This window comes from Patagioenas fasciata, chromosome 2, assembly GCF_037038585.1.
Source record: "Patagioenas fasciata isolate bPatFas1 chromosome 2, bPatFas1.hap1, whole genome shotgun sequence".
NCBI lineage: Eukaryota > Metazoa > Chordata > Aves > Columbiformes > Columbidae > Patagioenas > Patagioenas fasciata.
The window spans coordinates 148111169-148136690 of NC_092521.1; the positions used below are offsets into that span (position 1 = coordinate 148111169).

The 25522-nt window shown below is 39.6% G+C and overlaps 1 protein-coding gene across 4 annotated transcripts in view; it reads left to right on the top strand.

Annotated features, from left to right (window-relative positions):
* CACNB2 (calcium voltage-gated channel auxiliary subunit beta 2) overlaps positions 1-25522 on the top strand; it is a 246795-nt gene that overhangs the window by 119567 nt on the left and 101706 nt on the right. Inside the window, exon 1 of one of the 4 annotated variants that reach the window (XM_065829852.2) lies at positions 11407-11517. The exons of 2 other annotated variants lie outside the window; for them this stretch is intronic. In XM_065829852.2, the coding sequence (XP_065685924.1) occupies positions 11467-11517 (51 nt within the window). In that variant the 5' untranslated portion in view covers positions 11407-11466. Of the gene's footprint in view, positions 1-11406; positions 11518-24979; positions 25313-25522 lie in introns of those variants that run through there. One more of the 4 variants, XM_065829853.2, reaches the window with a different exon arrangement.

The window sequence follows — 25522 nt, forward strand, 5'->3', positions numbered from 1 at the left end:
CTGCAAGATAATTTCAGTTTCTAATAATTTAAAGAAGAGGTGTAAGAGATTAATTCCATGTTTCTTTACCATCCAGGAGCTGGAAAAGGGACGTCCCTCCTCCCTCACTCAGGCTCAGCTGCAGGGCAGGCTGAGGGTTTGGCTGGGCAGACCAGCACTGAGCCTGCCGCAGCCATGCAACAGATTCAGCATCGTTCCTGTAGTAAAATACGCTCTTGTAGAAAATCCTTGTGTTAGGTTCATTCTCTTCCTTAATCCCTTTCCGTTCTTTTATTTCTGTTACACAAACAGCCTAATAGTTTTTATAATTCTCATTCTTTCTGTTCTACAGTGTATTCACCTCTCCACATCATGAGCTAATCCTAAAATATCTGTACATACCAGAAATAGCAAATGAGAGTTTTGTGTTCTGTTTGTTTTGGTTTTGTGCTCTTTTCTAGAAGCTTCTTTCCAGCAGCCTCTTGTCTAAATACTGCCCAGCAATCCTGTGGCATTCCCCGGATCTGGGACACAAAATCATTCTCTTAATTCCTGTCTCTGATTACTTTCTGCTTCAGACCAGCCTCTGGAGCTGAAGCACACAGATTTAGTATGTTTGATTTGCTGTGCCACTAAAATCTTTTATCGCCCAAGAATAAAAACCAAAACAAACAAAACAACCTGCCAAAACCTGTTCTCTCTGCAGCTGTACAGAAGGAAAGAGTCTTGGGGAGCCATAAAGTTTGAAATTCTCTCCACGTGGTACAAAGCAAACATGAACTTTAGTTTGTATTATTTTATACTGATCTGAATATTTGCTGTGTCTAAAAGACAATGAAATTTGGTGTGAAAAGGTGATACAAAGGGAAACAGTGTTTGGTGTTGGTCCGTAGCAGTGAAATTTATCTTAAAGAGATTTATAGAAAAAAACCCGGATGCAGGGAGATAAATAGGTATTTTCTTCAATGTATACCATCAGCAATCCTAAGTCTGTCTGTAAAATGTCTGGAAGTTTGATGGATGTGTACGTAACCTAGGCCTTAATCAAACATCAATTGCATTAAACTAACCAGGCTTTTAAAAGACAGTGCTGCATCCAACATAGTTTTGTTTTCTAAGTCTCCTTGTACATACTTTAATAAAGCCTTATGAAAATAATTCACTGAGTTAAAGTGGAAAATGAAGAAGATTCAGAACAGAAATAAACCGCTATCAGCGGTGTTCAGATTGGACTGAAAGGCAGCCTTGTGAGATGCTCTGCGCTGCGTGGGCAGCCGCTGGCCTGGGCCTGCCTGCCCAGGAGAGGGCTGGCTGTCCCACCTGGCCAGGCTGGCTGTCACACCAGGCAGGTCTGGCTGTCCCATCAGACAGGGATATAGGAGAGTCTCTGGAAAGACACTGGGGAGGTTTAGCAGCACAGTGTCTGGGTTGATGCCATATGGTGCCAGATTACAAGAAAACTCCAAATGAGCAGGTGGGTATATAAAATGGAAATACTTGAGTTGTCTTATGATGGTGAAACAATCGCCTGAGTGCACTTCAGAGTACCTTTGTGACCCTAAACAGGTCCTGGCTTTGCCTGTTGGAGTTATTGGAGCTGTCTAGCACCGAGGTTGTTTCTGTGTGCAGGAGCTGAGGAGCATCAGAGGTTTCCTGGCACAGGAGTGCAGCTCTGTGTAGTTGTCAGAGCCGTCCCAGGTGTGTGTTTGGCTGGGACTAACTTGCAGGCTTCCAGGCAGCTCTTTGGCATCCCGTGTGAGACAGCACAGGCCTGGTAGTATTCCTGCGGTGTGGTTTGGATTCAGCCATCCCGTTTTGAAGGGGATGAGAATTAGCTTAATACTGTGGACTTTGGCAACTCCAAGCCAGTTGGCTTTAGGTCAGGAGAGCGGTCCAGGCATGCTTGATGAATTAGACTCCAGTAAGAGGAGCCAGGAGCACTGTCCCACACCAGTAGTCACCAGTTTATCTTCTGGGGCCCTACAGTGATTGCTTGAACTGCTAGGAGTGGACCAGGAGCCAAATGATCCAGGAGAAAAAGTACTGACCTTCCTCCAACCCTTGGAGGTACCTCTTTTTTATTGTAAAGTGGTTCTGGTTTTGCCCTTGTATGAAAGATGGGCATTTGCATGGCCAAGGTTGCATTTTAGCAATTGTTTGTAAGTCCTGTTGTGCCTGATATAATAATTCATAAAGCAGTGACTGTTTTGCAGAGTAATTTTTTTTTTACTGTACAACTGATCTGAAATGCAATCAGTGGTATTGCACTGTCAGAAAATATTAAGACTCTTGATTAAATTGTTCTCCATATTCTTCTGCTTTTGAAAAGTAATACTTTCACAAATATGTTCTGTGTTGAAAAGAAAACTTTTCAAACGAAAGACTGACATTGACTGTACAGCAAAGTTAAATAGGGAGCGCAGTATCTACTGTAACTTCTGGTTATGGGCAAAATAAGGTTTAAAAGCAGGGTGCATCATGTCTTTGACTTTTGGAAAATATTAAGGGAGTAATCATGGGAAAGAAATGGACTGAAATTATATTCAGGAGGAAAATAAAACAACATTATCAGCTGAAGTCTCTATTTGCAGAGATAATGTAACCTTCTGGGCAGTTCCTGCTGTCATGGGCTGTCCCTCCACTGGCTGGTTCATGGTTGAAAGCACTGTTCAAGGCTCTAGGGAAAACTCCTTCCCATAACCTGGTATGTGACAGTACTAACATCCCTACTGACCTATGTAGCTTAATGGAAATGCACAGCAGTTCTTTGAATGTGCATTCTTTTCTCCTGTAGACAGTCATCTAAAGGGACTGTTTCTGGAGAATTTGTGCTTCAATACAAGAGGTTGCTTTTTATTTTACCAGAGGGAAAGGTAAGTCCTTGATCACAAGACCAGAACCAGAGTTAAAAAAGAAAAACATAAAAGGAATGAAAATGAAACTTTAAGTATATTTAAAAGCAGACTCCTTCCCTGGAAGATTTTGCGGAGGCATCTCTCAGCCATGAAGCCTTAGGGGCAGCTCAGCACCATGGTGCTTCCTGGGAGTTATGTTTCTTACCAGCCTTTAAGCTACCTTTGAAAGTTGAAGAACTCGGGATGCATCTCCTTTTCTTCTCTCTTTCTTCTTCTTAGCTGTTAATTAAACACTTGACATAAAACATGCTGTATCAAGTTACACTGAAGATTCATCTAGCTGTTTCCAATAGTAAGCAGTAGCAGAAATACGGAGAAATATAAACACAAAGCAAGTGTGTAGAGATAGTCTCCACAAGACGGTTTATTCTCCACAAGAGGTAGCATAAGAACTGCTATGGTGGAACTATATCTAAGGTTTATTTAAAGTATGTTCAATGGCTCTCAATGGATTTGAATTCCAAGAACATGTTCTGTCCACTCACGTTTTGGGTCCAGTTTTGTCATTCTTTGCACATGTTATTTACTCAACAGAGATATGATTTCCAAATTTACACTGGGATGGTTGAGATGGCTCCAGTTCATTCTTGAGGACTGACCTTTGAAATCAAAGGTCAAATTCAATAGGAAGGGCACTTCTGCCTTAAGGCATTTGTCTGCATTTGAATTCTGTTTTACCCATTAGTTAGTGTGTTCCTTCTACTTTAAAAAAAGCTTCTTTTTGGTCATCTTGTGAGCGCCTGACAGGTCTTCTGCACATCTTCTAAAGACTTGTGGCCTTCCAAGAGGATCTCTTACTGATGTCAACTACTTGGAGGTGAGGTGGTGCTGCTGGGAGCAAGAGGGTTTCTCTTACACACCAAATTTTAGTGCCATGGGCAACGAACGGATCACATGCTCCCAATTCAGATGCAGCGCCTTTTGACCATATTTTGCCTGCCTTAGCTCTCATCTGTGAAGTGGGAAAAAAAGCCCCTTCATCTTGTGCTTCTTATTGTGAAGATAAATTCTGTTTGAAGCTATAGAAAATGCTAGTGATGAGCTTCTCAGAATATTCAAAGGAAAAGTTAATAATACAGGAGACCTGAGGCCCAAAAACTCAGGAGTACAAAGAAGAGATAAAAATATAAACAGAACATAGCAGCTCAGTAAACGTTCGCCTGTCTGTGTGCTGAAAAATGTAGGAGCTCTCTGGAAATCCAAATATGATTATGTAGGTGAGGACAAGGGAATTCAATTAAAGTTGACCGAAAACTTAATTGCTTTATTTTGCAGTCTTGCTCATTTTCTGTCAAAGTAGGCTCTATGTGTAATATATGCTATATATATTGGAATGGCTGTGTTTTTTGTCATTCTTTCCATGCTCATAAGGAAAAAAAAAAAATCAGCAAAGTGTTTGCTATTATTAAAAAGAGTAAGTTAGTATTTTTTTTCTGTGTTACATTTTCTTGAGCGTATTTACGTGTCTTAATTTGCAAGTAATTGCTCTCCCAATCCTGATAAGTAGTGTTGGACTGTGAATTGCGAAGTCCAGTGCCTTTTAGATGGATGAGTGGAGACTGCTGTTATTTGTAAAGGATCACTGAAAATTCTGCATTATCAGACTAATAAACTCTAACTTCTGTCAGTACGGAAGGAGAATATCAGATAATTGTAGGCTGTAGTGTTCTGTGATAAATGGTTCTCCAACAGAGAACACGAAATACAAAGATGAGAGTGTGAATAATCCACTCTTCTTGCATTGATAGAAGTTGGGAAAATAGTTTTAAAATAACTTAATTTTAGTCCTTTTTATGAGCTGTTGTACTGACCTATTTTTTTGTACAATCTTAGAGATGGTAATCTGAAGACCATTTTCTGATTCCCTGTAAAACAGTACACCTTACTGGCTAGTAGTTCTGACTTATCTATTTATTTCAGCAAGGCTTTTTCTGTAGTAGTAATACTGAATTCTTCACAAAGATTTCTTGATAATCTTCTTAATATTTCATTGTTTGTGCAATCACAAGGATGGATATAGATAACCTCATGGGATGTTTTTATTGTCAGTAGAAAAACAACAAGAAATTGTAATTGTTCCTCATTGGGGGAAAATCATGCTTAAGAAGAAAGTGGATTATAACAGTTCATCATAATTCTTCATTACATATAGCCTAACAGCCTATTGTATGGGGAGTTTTCACTAATTGATAGCATTCCCTTCCAAACTTCCCTGTGGAGTTGCACATGAACAAATACACATTCACTCACATATTGACAGTTGCTTCATGTGCATTCTGCAATGGTACTTTCTGTCTTTTGTACTGTAGTATTAGATTGCTTTACTGTCTCCTGAGAAACATCACAGATTAATCTAGCATTTAAAAAGTATATGTAATACTTTCTCCTACATCATTTTTATATGAAGTATGCAAGAGTACTGACCCTGGACCTTCTCCCTTCCAGCAGTTCCAGCTGTGGCAATAATGGTCTGCTGTGGTTTTTATCCGCTGTGCAGAGACGGACATGAATTTGAAAAACACAGAAGTTTTTTAAAAACAAAACCGAAAAACCCCAAAACACATTAAGTGTGTATGTCATACGAAGTTACATTATTTATTTCATTATTTTCTGGGAGAATATGTCTAAGCTTGTCTATTCAATTTAACAGAATTTTGTATCTGTTTTGCTTTTCAAAAATGCAGGCATCTGTTAAATAGAAATGAATGTATACACACAGAAATTGTGTCTGTTGAAACTTGCATAGTAGAAACAGGCCCCAGATGTTACAGTTATGTAAGAACCTAAACCAAAGCCAACCGAAGAGAGCCTTGTGGGCTTCAGATCATGCCAATAAGAACATTTTCAGGAGAATTAACTTTGAAGGAGATTGCAGTAAGCTAACATTGTCTGTAGCTATTGTAAGTATTAAGCCAACATGTATGGATAAAGAGGTGTGCCTTATTTAGTAGGGCTGGAGCTAAATTTGTGCTTTGAAGGGGAAAAATGTGACATGAATTATCTTTAATAAAAAAAGACTTCATTTAAATGTTAAGCACAACTGTATGTATCTTAAAGCTGTCATTTTTTCTGTTTGCTTAAGTGAGTGTTTGTATGGGGGTGGTTAATTATTGATGTTTTGAGTATGAGATACTTCTTTTGAAATAGATTTCTGCTTTTAAACTGATACAGCATTGCATTGCAAAGCTATTGCTGTGCATTACAAAATAGAAATTAAATTCACAAAGGGAGTTAGGCCCTTGGTGGGTTATCTTGTGAGGTTTGGGTGGTGGAGGTTTTTTGCCCCACCACTACCATCATCCTTTCCCCTGCTTTTGTTCCCTTCAGCTGTTTTGTCTTACTGACCTGGCAGGAAAAAAAAAAAAAAGGGACAAAAAGAACAACAACAACAAAACAACAACAAACCCAAACAAACAAACAAACAAAACCCCCAAGCAAGTAGTTTCCTACTGGGCTGGGTATGTCACTGTCCTCCTGGAGGGCTGTGACAAGTGCTGGGACCAGCAGAGGGGGAAGGAAGGTGCTGCTGGGGTACCAGGTAGAGAGGACCAAGAGGTCCGCTCTCAGCAGTGGTATTTACTTATTTAAACTGTTAGTGTAGCAGTTTCATGTGTTATTTGTATTTTATATGCTGCACTCAGATTCCTGTAAAGTTCCTACATGTCTTCTAGTGACATCAGGGAACTTAAATTTTCATCTAGTGCTGAAGTTCCTTCCCTGCAGAAGACCTAACCGACACCTAACCCTAAGGCACTGTACTGATCCTGCTTTGTGGACTTGGCAGTAAGGCAATGTCATGTAAAAGTGGGACTATATTTAGACTGGTGGAATTCCACATTTTTCATTAAACTGATTTTTGGCAAAGCAGTGTGTACTTGAAGTCAAGCAGATCAGCATCTATGACGATGCAGCAGTTTTCTCTCAGATGCGGCTCTAGCTCTCGGGAATAACAGTTTGCAAGTCAAGTTCCTCAAGTTAGCTGGTCAAAAATGAGGAGTATGAAGGTGCAGGTCATGGTAAGACAGGTGCTCTTATTGTGCATTTTAATTGTAAAACATACCTGTGAACCTTTATATCCCAATAGGTATCTATCCAACTCAGCTTTTATTAAAAAAATAATAAAAATTAAAAAATAAAATCTTCCTTGTGTGTTATAACCAGTAACCCTACTGATATGAGTACTCACCTGTTTCAAACCTTCACACCTATTTTGCAATATTCAGGCATTACAGAATTTGGTTCTTTATTCTGTGAAGAAATTTTCATTGTGAACCCTGTCCCACTTATAGAAAATAGCTGACTATTTTCACTGCCACAGAGAGAAAAAAAAACCAAGAGATTGACTTTATATCTGGTAGTGAAGAAACTTTGGAGGTGGGAGACCCTGTTTGTGTCCCTTACTCAAACTGGGCAGAGTGTACACGGACAGTAGTTGGCCATCCTGTAGCTCAGCTCCCACTGTGCTGGGTGAGCAGCTGCGATTTTGTCTTTTGCTAGAAGTATCAATCAATCGGCCACTCTTGCAGCATCTCACCTGGGACTCTGCTGCGTGAACGGCCCTACTCAGTTACTGTGTGAAACACCAAGCAGAACTGGCCCTTTGGTAAAGATCTGAGAGGGAATGATGAACCTGAGAAACCTTCATGAGCTTTGACATGGGCAAGTGAGCTGAACTCCTGCTAACTGGGTGGTTTTGAGTGTTTTCTGTCGAAAGGCTGTTGTGTCAGTTTAGGAAGTCTGGGTTGGGCCTATTTGCTACTGAATCGTTGATTCTGTGTGAGCTTTGACTAATTTATCATCTGTCTTCTCAACAAAAATTTTGTAGATGTCAAAATTCCTATCAACTTTGTGTAGGCGTATGCAGAGTTCTGCTCTCATATCATGTTAAAGAAATGAGGGATTTTAATCCCTTGATGTCTTTTGAGAATACGTTGGATCTTGTCAAAGGAGAAAGGAAAATCTTCCAAAGTTGACTCTTGCGAGGTGAGAAGAGATGGTAACATGTATAACTTACATGAATAGCAAAGGGATAAATATTCACCTTCAAATAGAGAAAGGGGATGGCTTAGATCATACTTAACTCAGCCTGAGGTCTTTGTATGGGATACTAGGAGACCTAAACCTTTGGCTGAGGAATCTCAGAAGCACGAAGTTATCTTTTGAGAAACTGTAATACTAGTGAGGTACCTGATGACTGAATAAAAGTAAATTTGATATCTCAGATAACTGGAGAAAAACAAACACAGTATCTGCCTTTAAAATGGGAAGAAGAAATAGAAGAATCCTTCTGTATATGTATATATTAGATTGACATGTGGATTGACAAGCTTCCATGCATTACCTATTAATGAATTTATCCATCAGAAAATGCCACAGAACAGAATCCATAGTGAGGCAGAATTACAATACATTGCCTTAATTTGTTTGCCATATGCTAAGTGTGCCCACGTGTCCACATATGGAACATCTGATGCACAATAACTTGGTGATGAGAAAAATTACTCATATATCTAAGTCCTTATTATTTCTGAGATATTGACTGTTGTGATCTCTAACAACTCATTTATGATCTGGTTTGTCAAGAACTTCTTAGAGAAACATCCATTTTCAATTTAGGATAGAAAGAAGCAGAGTCCAAATACCTTGATTTGCTAAACTAAGAAAAACAGAACCAAAAACACTTGAACGTTCACGAGCAAACTTCTGTTAGTGTGCTGCTGAGAATGAGTATTTAGTCAGTGCTTCGATTTTCTTATGTGCTTATTGGTATTTATGGTCCAATCATAGTACATTTCATAAGGTTATGTTTACAATTGATTTGAGACTTCTGATGAAAACACCGTAAATATAGTAGTAATTTTTAATGTTAAAGCTACTTCTCTATTAGTGCTATATAAAATTAAAGAATGAAAACTGTAATAATTGGATGAATTGTGTTCCCATTCTCTTAATAAGGACCTTAGATTTTTCTGTAAGTGGATGAATGTCACTCACTTTTGTTCTAAGGCATCTTAATTAATCTGTAAGGTTATGCACAACGGGCAGCTTTTAACAGACCTGGTACGTCTGAGGTGACAATTCACTCTCTTGGGTAAAAAAGGGCAGAAGTCATCTGTCATTTACTACATACTCATTCTGTGACTGATGACTGCTCAGAAAAAAACAAACAAACAAAAAGTGGTTTCTATTCTGTGGCTAGAAGAGTGTGGGAGCTTTTGAAACTTAATGATCTGTACCAGGGAATTTCTCTGTTGCTGTTTCTGCATTGAAATAATCTTATTACTGTGTTTTCTAGTACAAAGTTCTTTTGTTTCAATATTGTGATGCCAAAATCTGCCATTGTGACAGCCTGGTCTTGCAAGCTTAGTTTCAGTATTCTGTAAATTCTGCTGCAGGGCAGAAGATAAGCCTCTAGGATCAGAGCTGCCCTGTCCTAACTGCAATATTCCAGCTGGGACTGTGATTATGTATTCTTCAGAGTAGTTCTGACTTGCCCCAAGGTATTTGTGTCACACAGCACGTGTTAAACTTTTTAAGGATGATAATTTTGCCAAAAACTAGCTCAGTAATTGTGCTATAAAAAAACCCCTTTATTAATACAGTATTGCATCAGAAACAGCCATACTTCTCACAGCCTTCTAAAACTGAATTCATTGAAGTTTACTATTTTCCTCCTCTGAAAACAGTAGTTGTCAAAACAAATTATACAAGAAGTTGTCAATGTTCTTTGGATTTTTCTCTGCTGAATCTATTTCAGGTAGATAGAAATATCAATTTCATGAGAAATAAATATTTGGCTATCATAAAATAAAACAATTTATGCAAGGTTTCTTCTTATCTGAACTGAACCTAGCATGAATATTGGTTTCTGAAGCAATGGTAAAATTTTAACAGTCCTGCATTTCCAGACTTTCCTTGCAAGCAAACATACACACACGAAACAAACAAAAAAATAAAACACAAACTAAAAACCCCAAACAAAACAAACAAACAAACATCCTAACAAAAAAAACCCTGTTATGCATCAACCAAAAAGTCACCTCTAGTGTCAGTGAGTTAGAGTTGTTAACAATATGGTGTACAGCTAACATGAATAAGAAATCACATTTTAAGTGATGGAGGGAGGTACGAACATAACTGACCTTGGTCCACCTTAAAAGTAGCTGTGTGAAAATATGTGTAGAAACCAATTAATACAGATGGAAGCCACTCTGACGTCTTTATTAAAAATAAATAAATAAATGTTTTGATTCTTATTGTGACACATGTAGGTGGAGTCTCCAACTACTGTCGACTTTACAGAGTCTAGTTACAAAGTCAGTGTTAAGAGTTTGGTGCTTGGAAATAGGTAACATTTTCAGCTCTCATGGACCTGAGTTTTGACTTCATGGGACTTTGCTTGCCTAGCACGCCTACTAAAGGCCAGTCCCAAGGCGTAAGCAGAGGTGAAGATTGCCACATCTCACTGAGCAGCAGGAGCCAAAAAAAATGTTTGCACTTGTTGCTATTCTCAGGAGTCACTGCCTCATCATTTATATCTCAGTGGTAGCAGGAGCAGAAAGCTGCTTCTCTGCACTTTCTTCTCTCTTCATACCATTCCCTGCCTGTTGCTGCCTGCTCCTTCTTCCTCTTTAGTACACCTCCAGAAGGCTCTGAGCAATACAGGCATGTATCCTTCATTCTTCTTATTTACATTCAACCTACAGTCTAATTTTAAGCCAGTTGACCCTAATCTTGCAAACTCTTAAACACATCAGGAACAATAATATTCCTGATGATTGTAGCGTACTGGCTAATGCGTGGAAGTGCTGCCCTGCTGATGTATCTAATGAGGTTGGTTTTATTTTTTTTTTTTTTTTTTTAGAATAGTAGTTTATACAAAGAATCGTGATTAAGGTTCATTTGAATGTATCTTCTGCCATAATAGATCTTGTGCCTTAATTATGATCAAGCATAATTTTCCTTTTACAGATTTCTAACCTGAATTTAGATTTCCAACTTGAAATACCAGTGCCTAATATCTCTGTTCAAGGGAGGGTGGAAAAAAGAAAGAAAAATATCCATATCCACAAACATTAAGAAATCTGATTATCCAGTGTTCATGTTCAGATACTTCTCCGTTATTTGGTTCTGGCTGCGTAGCCAGTTGTGGTATGTTAACAGGAGGCCATGCGTGCTGCAAGGCACGCATCTGAGATTAATAAAATGTTATGTTACTCCAGCAAGCGTGCGGGCTGCGTTCCTAAAGCGACTGACGTCACCGGGAGCACGGAGCCCTCCCACTCCTCCTGGGTAATCGATGGTGACGGGTTCTGTGCTGAGCTGTAACCCAACATCGGGACTGAATCAGATCAACAGCTGAGAGCAGCCGCCAGCAAACAGTATCGCTCCACATAAACGAAAGCTGGGCACTTCAAACCAGGCCTTAGATGGACGAGTATCTCAAACGATGGTTAATGCGGGCTGATTTGCTGAAGTTTTCACTGGTGCGCTGTTTTGTATTGGATGTTTTGTTCCTTGTAAGAAGCGTTGCTGCTGCTGGAAGGGCTGGCCCACGTGGAGCGAGGCTGACATGCTTGACAGACGCCTGATGTCTCCTCAAACTAAGCACATTACTCCTGGGGTAAGCATATGTTGAAGGAGTGCAGGCCAGATGCTGGGGAGGCCTTTAATTTTACAATGCAATGTAGAGGCTGTCTTGCAAGTTAATTACAGTTAAACTGTTTCACTTTGCTCTCATCTAGCCAAGCGCAAATGTTATTGAGAAACATGCCATCCTTTTTATGGAAGTTCAGATTACACTTTTGAGCTTCCTTTTTTCAAACGTACTAGCTTGCTGTCCCATTGAAAAGCTGCAAAAAACTAGATTTGAGGGGATGGGAAAGCACTGACAGGTGGCTGTTGCTGAGAGTGCTTTTGTCTATAATCCTATTAAAATAGTTAAAATGAAGTAGCTTGCTGTTTGTTCTGCGTTTTGGGGGACTGTGCTAAATTGTTTTTGTGTCAATATGAGAGCAATGAGACTCTCTGCTGGCAGTAGTTAGAAGTACATTCTCTTTACAGACGCAAATGTTACACTCTCTATTAATTTTTGGTTTGGTTAGGATGTAACAGGCTCATGAGTTTTGACTTGGCAGCATTTGACCAGGTATGCGTATCCTGCAGCCAGAGACCTAAAGTAGCAGATATGCCACTACAGCTGTGCTCGTGAAATAAAATCTAAGTAATGACCATTTTTTCCGAAGTTCTAATTGTATGTACTTTGTTTTATTTTTTACACTGTAGAAAACAAAACCAAATGAAGATAAAAATAATAAAATTAACATAGGCATAAATTTCAGCCAAGTGTTTGGTTTAAACTTGCTCCTTCCTATAACCTTTATAAGAGATTTTAATATAGTTGCAGTGAAAGAAGTATACTAGAGGCATGAGAGTAGCTTTCCAGAGTTATTCTGAGAAAACCCAGGGACAGTGTCTTGTGTAACAGCTGTTCCACAGCTTTCTTCTAGAAGGAAATCAGCTTTGGATCATTCCTATTCCTGGCTTATTTAGGGATCTCCACATAGGAAGCTGAGTAGTTATTGCTAAGATCCATTCTGTCCTTGTCTTATGGACAACTTCACTCAAATCAGAATGTGCTTGTATGCTTGTGAGGGGACTAATGCAACAATGGGTCTTACAGGAAGTCTGCCATGAAGTAGAAAGGTATACAATTATATACAACTCCTCTGGACTTTTTTCAGCATGGATGTTTAGAGCAGTAGAAATCAGCTACTAGTAGAATCACAGAGTCATTTACATTGGAAAAGACTGTTAAGATCAAGTCCAACCGTAGCTATAGCTGCCTTTAACCTTTTCTTATGTAAATAATATAGTTAAAAGCTTAAAAAATTAAGTTTCAATATACATATTTTCCAAGCAGTTCTTAAGAGCTCTGAAGAATGACTGTATTTCAGACTTCTCTAACAATCACAATATAATTCTAAATGGGGAAAAAGTTGGAGAATAACTTTTTTGGTGGGTAAAAGGTGTAAAATTTAAAAAGAATCAGTTGGAAAATATTCTTTTCCTAAAAAGAGAAGCTATCTGGTATTAGAACATAGCACAAAAAATGCCCACATTTCCATGCAACATTTTTATCTTTCTGTCTACTGATCATCAAATAATGTCATCAAGGGGAAGGTGAATTTGATTCATCTGGGCTATAAAGTAATATGTAGAAGTCCAAGCCCTGTTTGGTGGAGTCATAGAGGTCCTGGTTGATGGAGGAGGAAGTTACTGGAGCTCACAGGGATGCTGTGGATGTACAGCTCTTGTGAATTGAGAAGCAGCACCAAAGCAGGATAGATGAAGGAAACAAATAAAATTTGGCTGAGGGGATTCAGTCGTGTATATTACCTGGATTTCTGAACATTTTGTCAACCCTTCAAAGTTATGGTTGATGACCATTCTTTTCATGTTTCCTCAGTTTCTATCCTAGTTTCTAGATGTGTCAGGAGGGAAAGAAGACCATTTGACTTTGCTAATATGATTTTTCACTATAGTCACTTCTTGTTCAGAAGCATTTTACAGGAAGCTCTGTTTGTAAATTAGCTTAATTTTAGTGGTACTAGTCCTCAAACATTATCCGATTTTAAAAGGAATTGTTTAAATGGCTGAAAGTAATGAGAAGATTTGTGAAGATTAAAAAGAGAGAGCTTCAGAACTTTCATATTTCTTGGCATGTGTAATTAAGTAAATTGGCTATTGATTATAGTCTCTTAATGACAGATGTTGCACCAAAAGTGGATACAAATTACATAATTGAACCGAAAATCAGATAACCATTCAATGGGAACATTTTTATGAATCACCAAATTTCAGAATGTCCCTCGTAACAAGTTGACCCCTGAGGTATTCAAGTAAATTAAAATATTAAAGTAGAAAGGCATAAAATAATACTTACTGCATAATGAGTGATACGTTTTTCACCACCAACACAGTTCTTGTGACATAGAAATTCTTCAGTATGGAAAGTCCATTAAGTGGCAGAAAGTGTAAGTACATCAGGCACAGTAATTCCTTCCAGTCTCCTGAGGCTGCCATTTTGTCCTTACCTCACCCACTATGTAAAGAAGTGACATCCCGCCTTTTGCCAATTTACCCATATCTTCCTGAATTTATGTTTTTAGCTCTTATTATTTATTGTTTTCAAATTGCAGTGGACTAGCCTAGGAATTAATAAACTTAAAAGGGTGAATTCTGCTATTTGCTTCTCAGGGTGGATGATGTGGAAGTGTAGCATAAAATGGAGTAAAAGGAGGTAAAGTGCCAAGGTAAAGTGCCTTGAAACTTCCGTTGCATTCAGATACCCGTTTTCATAGAATCATAGAATAGTTTGGGTTGGAAGGGACCTTCAAAGCTCATCTAGTCCAATCCTCCTGCAATGAGCAGGGACATCTTCAACTACATCAGGTTGCTCAGAGCCCCGTTCAGCCCAGCCTTGAATGTTTCCAGGGATGTAGACTATTAAACCACTGGACCGATGGTTTTTGTTTGGTTGGGTTTTTTTGCTATGGGCCAAAATACAGAAGATGTAACAATTTTGAAAGTAAGTTTTCTAATTACATATGCATGTATGACTTTCTACAATTTTTTAATTACTGATCCTTTCTTATAAGTACAGTATTTTTATGCAAACTTTTACGCACCACTGGTGCTGCGTGTACACTGCATGAAAGCCTGTGGTTTATATCATACTTGCCACTGCTTAATAACAGCAACAAATGTTCTCTGAAAAAAGTAGTTTGAAAATTCTCCATACTCACTGACAGACTAGATGTTTACATCGCTGCTCATGCCATCATCTTATATTTAAGCAAGCTGCTGAGTATTAAAGCATGTGGACAGTCTTTGTATAACAGCTCTGATTTTACAGGTTGATTTCCTAAAACAAAATTTATGCAATCCCACTTTCCATCTGTTAGTTGTGCTTCTCAGTAACTTCAATCCAATGGCCAACTTAAATCAGTCTTGCACTCAGTAGCACTGAGTGTTTATAACAGACCTTTTCGTGGGCTGGACAGGGTGGTTAAAGCCATTTGCTCGACATGCCAGCGTGTGAGAGTCAAGGCACTCTCTGGGCTGCTCTGGCATCTGAAATCCAGCATCCAGCCAGCCGATGAGCAGGAGATTAACTCCAGAGCTGCTGAAACAAATGCTGCCTCTTGTTCAACCAGCAACTCGCAGAAAGGGAAGGGAGGTTTGGGAAGGGGAATCGAGGGTGCAGCGCATGTGGTGTGTAGGGAAAAGGAGAGAGAGCTGAAGGTATTGTGGAGGTGTGTGTGGGAAACCAAGGCTTCATTACTTCTGCTGTTCACAAAACAACTTGTTTTTCTTCTGCTCATCGTTAATGATCCATTGCATTTTGCACTATTTTAGTGGATATAAATTTCTGGGTCTTTTTTCCGGAATGTTTTGGGGCTGCTGAAAGGATGCTGACAGATCGATGATTTAGAATATTTGTCCCTTAAAATTATTTGGTTTTTAGTTAATGGCATTAGTAGAATATTAGCATCAGAAAAAAAGAAAATCCTTTTAAAGCCCTGCTAGTAATTCTAGGTATAAAAGCTAAATTTCACTTTGAGTTGACTCATGCTGATCAAAGGCTGTCGGTGGAAATACTGCTCACAGTTGCAACAGCTGTAATGTAACTTAATGTCTTCTCAGTTTGACGAAGTCCTCAGTCAAGTATGTATTATCATTTCTGTGTAATTCAGCACAGTCTTGTAAGTGCGCAGTTCGGCAGCCTGGTTGATCAGGATAGAGTTTCTTTGAGAATCGGTGTGACCCAGACATGCTTGGGCTTTACTTTTTCCCCTTTTATTACGAGCCTTATGACTGGGAGGCTGGACTAGATGACCTTTAAAGGTTTCTTCCAGCCTAAACTCTTCTGTGATTCTATGATTTTGCTTATTCGTTTAAGCACTACTCAGTGATTGTTTTTTATTTGAAAGTTTCTGATTGTTTCTTTTTATGTCATTCACATATACTTTACCATTATATGATAATTAAATAAGCATATCTTTCTTGCCTTTTAATAATATAACAATGAAACAATTATTTTCAAATCATAGCATTATTTGAAAGAGTAATCTCTTCCGTATTTGCTCTCTAGAAACTAGTAAATGAATATATGTAAGGCATTGGAAAGAGTAATGTTTTTAAATACTGCCTTTCAGCAATATTTCCAGCTCATTTTGGAAACAGGGTCACTTTGGTACATAAGTAACGGGTTAATCCTTAATTATATAATACTTTCCATAGTGGAATGCTAGAAAAGTAATTTTAAAACTAACCACTTTGATAACGTTCTGCCAAATTCAAAGTAAATCAGTGAGTTCCCAGAACATGATGGTATTTTCTGGCTGAGTGTTGTCTGGCTGAATATTTTCTGTCAAGAATATGTGATCAGCTTCTATCGCTGTGCTTTCACGTGGATCTCCCAACTTCATTAGAGTTTGTGTAGCCTTAAACAAAGTAACTTGCGTCCTAGTAACAAAAGTGTTTCATTTTTAGAGAAGCTTAAGGTGTCTGAACTAAACTGCTTGAGAGAATCATTTTCTTCTTAAATTTTTAAAGCAACTTTCTGCATTGATGCTAGTTTATTGTAAATCTGTTACTGAGTTCCCATCATGCACAATATAGCATACAGCTTAGGTTCAGGGTTATGAACTTAGGAGAGGAGAAATTCTTGTACTTTCGAATTCAAAATACTGTCTTTATAGGTCACTAACATATTAAGATCAACGATTATAGATTTCATCAGAATCCTTACATTGTTTACTTATTTCATCATGGTAAATTGATTATCTAGTAAATGTTTTGTATTTAGGAGTTTCTCAGTGACTTCAGAAATCCTCACCCAACCCACCTTAGTATCACGGATTTGAACCTGAAAGAGTTAGTGGGGGTGACTGCTGAATCACACACACAGGTTCCCCTTTGAAGCTCTAACCAGCACGTAGACAATGCAGGCTCCGACAGAGAAGGCAAATCTGACACAGAAACGCAGTTTGAGGTGCGCTCTTTGGTTTGATGCACAAGCTTTCGGTGTTGTCAGCACCAGGGAACCAGGCTCTTCAGAGCATTCTTTTTATGAACACCAATTGCAAATCATAGCAAGAGGGAGAGGAAAAAGTCTACTAAACAGAAAAACTTAATTGAAAAAAAAACATCACATTTTTGCAGCAACCTAGGAGAGTATAATTGGGAAAAAGTATGTATCGTTTCAGCTAGGGAAGACCTTTCCACTCTGCCCGAAGTATTAATGTTCTTACTCTCTTCTAACAAGATTCTGTTAATTTGAACAGACAAGCAAGGTTGATTAAAATTATCTTACCTTTGTGCTGCATCTCATCAGGGCAGTTCTGCGAATGTTTTTGTAATACGTTGCATTAGTTCTCTGTGACAAACAACTTATTGTATGTATTTTATCCATTCCATTGCAAAATACTGACTGTGCTTAGCTAACACACTGGTTATTCTGTCTGCATTTTCACCACGGTGCCCTGAGAGTCAGTAGCTGGGGTTACACATCTGGCTCCCTGCTGATTACACTATGTTTCTGCAGTGCCAGGGTGACACCCCTCCCCATAGGTGAGAGAGGCCATTACAACAGCACACGTGCTGCCTAAATTCCACTTAATTCCTATTCTGAGCTCTGAAGTGGGTCTCAAGTGATACATAGTCCTTTCTGCAGACACAAGTTTTCCAGCTTTGATATTTCACCAGAATTCATTTCACTGGGGCTTGTTAAATTGTACAAGCCAGCCTTAGCCAAAAGTTAAACATAATTGATACAACTTTAATATTGCCCAAAATGCAAACACCAGAAATATTAGACTCTTCAAACACAGTAAAAATGAGAAATGGGAACTGAGATTTGGAGAAGCGATGAGGCCAAAGACACCACAACATTTGGTGAGAATCAATAACTTAAACTGATGGAATTGTGGAATAATGACTTGTGCCAAAAATGCATAAACAAAGGCAAAATGTGTCAAAAAGCCTCCAGTGGCCTGCTGTTGTGGTTCTGCCGCTCAGACGTGTGTTTGTTTCTGAAATGAGAACAGAATTTAGAGGTATCAATAGCTCAAGTTTTACAAGTACTTTTGTAAATGTGATTTTGAGATGTGATTGGACTTGTATTATACATGAATTATAACCTCATTTTTGAAACCAAAACAGTTGTAAAGGACAAAGGCTTGAACCTCTCTCCTTTGTGAAGTGTCAGTTTGATAAGTCAATGTTCTGAGTATGGGGATTGCACAGCAATAGTACTCAGAGGACAACATGTGACTCAGGCACCGTTTTCAGAAGTTGGCTGTGGCCAGAGGTGGTTAATACCCCTGATTGTTTGTGGTGGCTCCTGTACACACTTGCAAGCCAAAGTTACTCCTCAACCACCTGCTCTGGAGCAGCAACTGGCCATCATCGAGCTGCTCTTGGCACTTGAAACATTTCAATGCACCCAGAAGCAGACATGTGCTGAGTGTGGGAGTTAAAAGCCTTTCACTGAGATTAAATCCCAGTGTTTATTTAACGTAGCTTTCAGTGTAGCAGAATGTAGTGGTGACATTATGGAGTTTAAATAGTAACTTTTCAGTGGAAAGATGTATTTTTTTAAGGAACATCAGCCATCACAGGCTGTTTTTCCAGGGTTGTGTAAGTTTTATATGTTTTGCTTCAAGATCTTAGTTTTACCTGTGAAGATGGGTTCTATTATTGATGTTCTCATTTCCCTTCTTGCAATTAATAAATATGGCAAAATGAACATGATGTTTGTTTTATTTTTCAGGATATTATGTATTTAAAATATGGTTGTTGGAGACAACTTTTTACAACCACTTAAAGATCTGACAAAAATTACAGCTGTTTCAGAAATGTTTGCCTGCACATTCAGTTGCAAGTGACTTGCACGAGCATCTTAGACCGGCAATGGCATGTTGAACACTTGACTTGTCCTTTCCATCTGTACCCTCATTCTCTGTGCTTCCCTGCTGCAAGGCTTCAATCTTACCCATGACTCCACATTACATTAAAAAAAATCTTGCCCATGCATGGGAACAATCACCTGTGGGCAGATCTTCCAGCTTTATAGACTTCAGAGCACCTCTCCAATATCCAAATGATGCAGAAGATCCATAATACAACAGGTATCTATATTATGTGTTCATAATACAAATGGCTTCAAACCTTTGCTATGTTCCTGAAGCTCATTGTGACTTGGCCTAGATGTTTTAACATCTGACTGGAAGAAGATTGACAGCTTGTTTTTTCTCTGACACTGTGAGAACATACTCATGTTATCTTTCAATGCAGGAGGAGATAGCATGTGCCTCTAATGTATGCATCTTTGCAAGTTGAGAAGTTTAGTTTGCTGTTAATGTTATCACTGCTGTGTCCTGAAATAGAAAACTGCAGGCAGATTGGATTGTGTCAGAGAATGGTAACCATAATAACCAATAACAATCTGTAAATGATAAGCAGCTTTAGTGTTTAAAAATAGAATTTAGATAGCATTCCAACAGTTCCATGGGCATACTTTCAGATTTTATTTTATTATTCATTCATTTTACGCTTGTTCTTGAGATTTAAGATGTGACATTAATCTTAAGGAATTGTTTCATTATTGCATCTTGAATTAGTTGACATTGCTTTATTATATACCTAAATTTAATCTCATAGAATAAAATGTTACTTATCAACCCTCTTTCAGATGTACACCATCTGTAAAGGAGAACTACAAATATCCTACATGATGTATGGTATTTTATGTAAGGAATGGACTTTTATCTCTAGATATAAAATCAATATATTCAGAAAATAAATACAAAGTCTGCTGAGGACAAACACAGAGCATCATGATGGTTTGGAATCTGCATCATGTTCTGGGATACTGCCCAGCATTTCTGCTGACATGAAAATTAAAATAAACAAAACCCTTTTAACTTGACCCCAAATATGCTGTTTTTCGGGGTGGTTTAAAAATTAAGGAAGGTGTCATTCAAAAGAAATGAAGGAGGAGGTCCAAATAATGTCCTGACCCCTCTATCCCCCGTCTTCCCTCCCTCCCCACAACGTCCAGACTGGGGTGTTTAGCAGGAGTTGGGCAAGCTCAAACTCAGCTGTCGCAAAACTCAGTCTATGAGCAGCACGGTGCTATGACCAAGCTGTTCACTCTTCTGGGTCAGCTTGTTTGCAGTACCCCCTGCTGAGGTAGTCCTATCATTTTCATCAAGTACCTGGATCTCTCTTAGAACACAGTCTTATTTCCCAGTTGTTCCTGACTGCCGGGACACTGTGGTTACCATCACACTGCATACAGGGACTAACAATGGTAATGAGAAGAACTCTTGCAGTGCAGTAACATTCCTGGAGGTGTAGGCAAGCCATGGTTTATGCTGCTGGAAGCATGGTGCCCACAGTTATCCCGACCACCACGGGAGAAATGGGAGAGCTACAATTCATAAGAAAAACTGAAAAATTACTTGCTAATCACAATTTTGCCAGCTAAGTAACATTGTTAAGCAATTGTTTAGTGGTGGTATGGGATAGAATAGTGTGGATGATAGGTAATTAAAGTGAAATAGCTCTTGCTCTTTGGTCTCATATGTGAAAGGGGATAACTTCTTCAGAATTTTTGCAACAGGTAAATGAAAAGTGAAAATAGAAGTATTGCTGAAGTTCCCTTAAGAATGAAACACTTCTGTTTACAAGAGACAATTCTTGTTCCTAGCTGTGCAAAAGAGTTACCAGCTGTTGACATTCTTCACTGGTATTTGAATTTGAATCTGAATTAGGTAATAGAGAGTCAATTGCTTTCCATTAGAGTTTCTGAAGAAAAAAAAATGTCGTTACTGTTGGATGCAAGTTGAAAGGTTCTTGTTTATCAAGGAAGGTCTGTTTAGTCTATTAACCTTGACAACCATGTCAGCAGCTTTTTCTGTTTCTTTTCCCAAAGGCATTATGTTGAAGTAGTATGATACACGAAGTTATTTATAGTGTAGACAATTCATAGCTATGCTTAAAAGACATGGGTCAGAGTTTAAATACCAGAGTTAAATGCTAACCTTGTAGAAAATTTGAAAAGTTAATATGCTCAATCTTTGAAAATTAAAGTGGAGAGATGGAAACACTAAAATAACATGAATCAGATATTTTTAATATGAATTTATTATGGTTTCACAGAGTGGCTGAGGTAGGAAGGCACCTCTGAGCTAATCTGGTCACCAGCTCAGAGCACCAGATGGCTTTTGAATATCTCCAAGGAAGGAGACTCCACAACATCCCTGGTGATCTGTGCCAGTGCTCAGTCACCCTCACAGTAAAACAAAACAAAACAAACCCCAACACCACCAACAGAAAATACTGATGTTTAAATGAATTTCCTGTATTTCAATCCATGCTCACTGTTTCTTGTTGTTTCACTGGGAACCACTGAGAAGAGTCTGGCTTTGTCTTCTTTACTCCCTCCCATCAGGTATTATGCACATTAATAGATTTTTATGAAAAGAACAAAATTTACAGAAACAATCAGAGCAAACAAAGTCCACACATATTCACACACCTGCATTTGTATCTACTTGCCTCTGTTAACACCCGTTCAATCTTGCTGTTGCTGTCCTGGATACTACAGATGAGCAAGGTCTGCTCTAAAAGTATTTGGCTACAGTAGAAAGCTGAAGTGATTTCTTTTATTCTTGTGATTTACCCATCTTACAGACTGTAGTCTTGACTCTCACCGTCAAGCCTCCAGGTAGTTTGTTTTTCTTTAATCTGAAGGATGGTTCTTAAGGCCCAGTCTTCATCAAGTTGGGTTTGCATACCTGTGTAGCTGTCATACATCTTCAAGGACATGTCCTGCTGGAATGTACCAGGGGAGGAGAGGAGCATTTCCAACCTTAGCTTTGTTTCCACTTTCTTTTTTTATAGAGCCATTGATGTGGTTTTGACAATTTCTGCCTTCATTCCAGTTCCATTGCTCTCTTGAACTTTGTCTCTCGCTGAAGTCTTCACCCTACAGGTTTTTCAGTAGCCCTTATTTGCTTGATCAGCCAGTTCTGCCCAGGTATCCCACCTTAGCATCTCTGTCCTGCTCCTCACCATTCTTCTCTTCCCTGGTTACCTCCTAGATCTAGGCTAGTCAGGTAGTCAGCTGTTGCCATGCAGGTCTTTCCAAATCCTATTGTGTTCCCTGTCTACCATTAATGTTTTTCTTGCCTCATCTTAATTTGTGTCTTCTGGCCTGTTTTTTGTCATCTCCTCCTCGTAGGTTGCACAGTCACACTGCTTCCTTCCTTATTCTGCACTCTAGTTTTGTGCCCTTCCCATTCCCACCGCTTCTCCAGTCCCATCGCTGCCAGATTCCTTTTTCCAGCCTACTTCTCTCTCTCTCCCATTCCTACTTCTGTGCTTTCTCTTTCTGTGTGGATCATGGGATTCTCCTCTGTACTGCCTGGCTTCAAGGGTCTACACCAGCAAGACACTGTCCACCCTGTGCTGGCCAGTCCCATGCTGCACTGAGACACTGGGGGAAGGATGTGCAGAGAAAACCCATCGCTGTCACTTGCCTGGGAGTGGAGCACAGGTCCTGTGCTAAGTTTAAATGCCCTCAACAGGGGTGGCATTTTTGCAGACTTCAACTCTTGAACCATAAAAACTATATACAGATCTGCTTTGTGGAGCCCTGAGACAGACTTGGGTACCTGTCACGATGTTTCAATTCAAGAGAGCAATGAGCAATTCAGCTTATTTACTGTCCAACCTGCCAGACTCTGGCTGCTTGTACTGTCTGTAGTGAGAATTACTTGTGACATGTAAGTCGCTTATGGTGACAGTCTGAATAATTCCCTAAGTCTCTGCTGAGTGCATGTGAACTGCAGTCCTCCCTGATTTCATATTCATGCCTGAAGTACAGGAGATGATGAAACTATTGAAAAAAAATCACCATAATTTTTAATACATAGAAAGCAATATGTTTTCCGTATTCTTGATGGTAGGAGCAGTTGTGACATTCCTGATGATTTTATTTTTGCCAAATTTAGTTGCGAGAACCATATCCAACAAGGGAGCAATCAAGTTATGGCACCCAAATTTCAGTTGCTTCTAAGAGCTGTATCAGACAAGCGAATAATGGATGATGACACTAGCTTTGCCGAGTATTGACAGGTGTGATTTCACACTAAAAAAGCTGTGCAGTAAAGCTTAGGCAATTACATTAAAACTAATACGTGTATTTAACCACACTTGTTCAGAATCAGTTGTGGCAACCAACTTGGCCAAGTGATTATTACATTTCACTAGCAGTGTCTTATGTCTGTTATTTACCTCCATGCAGAAAGGGTGCATGTTTTGTTTACTTTCTGGCAACACAATATTATGATATTACTTGTTTGAATCGTAATTTGTAATTGATATAATGCGAAATGACCAGTTTGGCTGGTAGATTAAACTACTGCTGTTTTGTAAACATATGGTTGGAAATGAAATTAATGTCTTCTGATTTCTAATTTGCTCTTTCCAAGAGTATATAGCTTGGTTTTAACTCTGCTTGTGAATACATAGAAGAACTTAAAAAATCCATGCTCATGACTCACATCACATACAGTCAACAGAGGACCAAAGGTCTGTTTTGACAGAGAAGGCAGACTGAGAAAAGAATATCCTACTAACTCACGCAGAGAAACTGAGGTAGTCAAGATCTATTTAAAATAAATGGGGAGCAAAGTGGGGGGAGGAACGGAGAGGCTGTTTACAATGTATTTGAACTCTTTAATTTGGTGTTTTTGTTAGGGAAGAGGTCTTGTCCTCTTTCCTGTGTGGAAAAGGAGGAAGTTGAGTAGCACAAACTGTTTTTCAATGCTATATGCGTTCATGGTATCTTGTCATGGTATGTTGTGTATATTATATTAACGTAATTATAGCTATAAATGGGTAAGCATACACCCACATGTTTTCTCCTTCAGACATTACATATTCCATAATTTTTTCCTAGAGCTTATGTACAGATTTTGGGATAAAGTGGTAGCAGCAGCATGTACTATAAGAAATTTAGAGGACTGAGCAGAGAGTGGCTGGGTTTCCTAGTGCTGTTTTCAAGCTGTTTTCATCGGGGTTGTGTTACTGGATGCCAACTGGTGGCCTGTTCCCCAGCTGTGAAGGAACAGCCTTTCCTAGGGGGCAATATTTCTGTATGCCTGGCTTACTTTATGCTGTATTCCTAAACCATCTTTAAAGGGATTTATTTTTAAAGCCCTATTTTAATATTAGATTGGGAGTGCTGTTGGTGAATTAGTCTCTGATGTCTTTTAGTCTTCAGCATTTTATTCTGCTCTCTGGCTGCTTTTACTCTTTCTTGCCTGCCCTGCCTGGGCTGGAAGTTGGCCAGGAGCAAGCCAGGTCCTCAGGCTCTTCTGTCATGGTGCGGTATCGTATGCTGGATCTGCTTCCCATGCCGTGAGGTAGCAGGTATAGATTTTCTGTGACCTAAGTGCCATTTGTGTTGCAAAGTTGCACTGTGTTTCGCTGGCAGAGCAATCTCGGATTAATCAGCAGGAGGAGGCAGTGAAGTGAGTGAAACATAGCAACAGGAAACTATCCTGGGCCAGTTTTTGTTTTTTTTTTTTTTTATATAAAGATAGATAGATAGCTCCATGGGTTTTCACAGAACTATCAGAAGAGTGAGCGATACATTTGGATGAGCTCAGGTAATCCACAATCCAAGTTAAACTAGTTGTGCTGGCTCACACCGAGCGCTTCACCGGACAGCAGCATTTGCTCCCCGAACCCCTCGGTGATGAATACCGCGAGTGTCCGCTCCCACTCCAGAAATGCCACTCCTGCGATCTTCCCGAGCTTTCCCATCCCGAACAACAGCCCACCGGCCTCCCACTCGCTTTTTCCCGACCCTGCCTTTCCCCGCAGCCAATCGGGGCAGCGCCAGCAACATGTGATGAGGAGCAGGAGCCGGAATGAGAGGCCCGGCCCCGCTCGGCGCTGACAGCCCGGCGCTGCCCGCGGCCGCGCTCCGGCCCGCCGCGGGTCGGCGGCTGCTGCTGCCGCCGCCGCCGCTGCTGCCGCTTCTCCTGCCTCTCCTGCCACTTCTCTCCTCTGCGGAGTTTCTCCTTCGGAGCAGTTCGCCAGACCGTGGGTTCCCCGGCCCCTTGCAGGCAGCGGTTTTGTTTTCGTGCCTGAGAGCAAGACTTGGAGAGCAGTTCGGGCGTGGGAACGGAGCGCTGGGTCTGTCCGGCAGCTGCGAGCCTGCCCTGGGACGCAGAAGTTGAAGATGCTGTTGAAGCTCTTGCTTTAGGCGATTTGGGCGCTCTGGACGTGGAGGTGTAGCAATGTACCTTTTTGGCAGTGAGGATTACGAAGCGGTAAGATGTAAACTAAGGTTGTGGTTTTTTGTTTGTTTGTTTTTAAATATTATTTACTTTTAATGTTTCCTGTCTCTCAGAATTTACTGGGCAGATCTGAATTCCTGTCAGTGCTGTGCTTTCTGTAGTTGGGGTTTAGTACTTACCAGTTTGATTGCTTTTTAAGAAATGACATTTTTCTGCAAGTTCTTCAAGTAGTGAGATTCTATT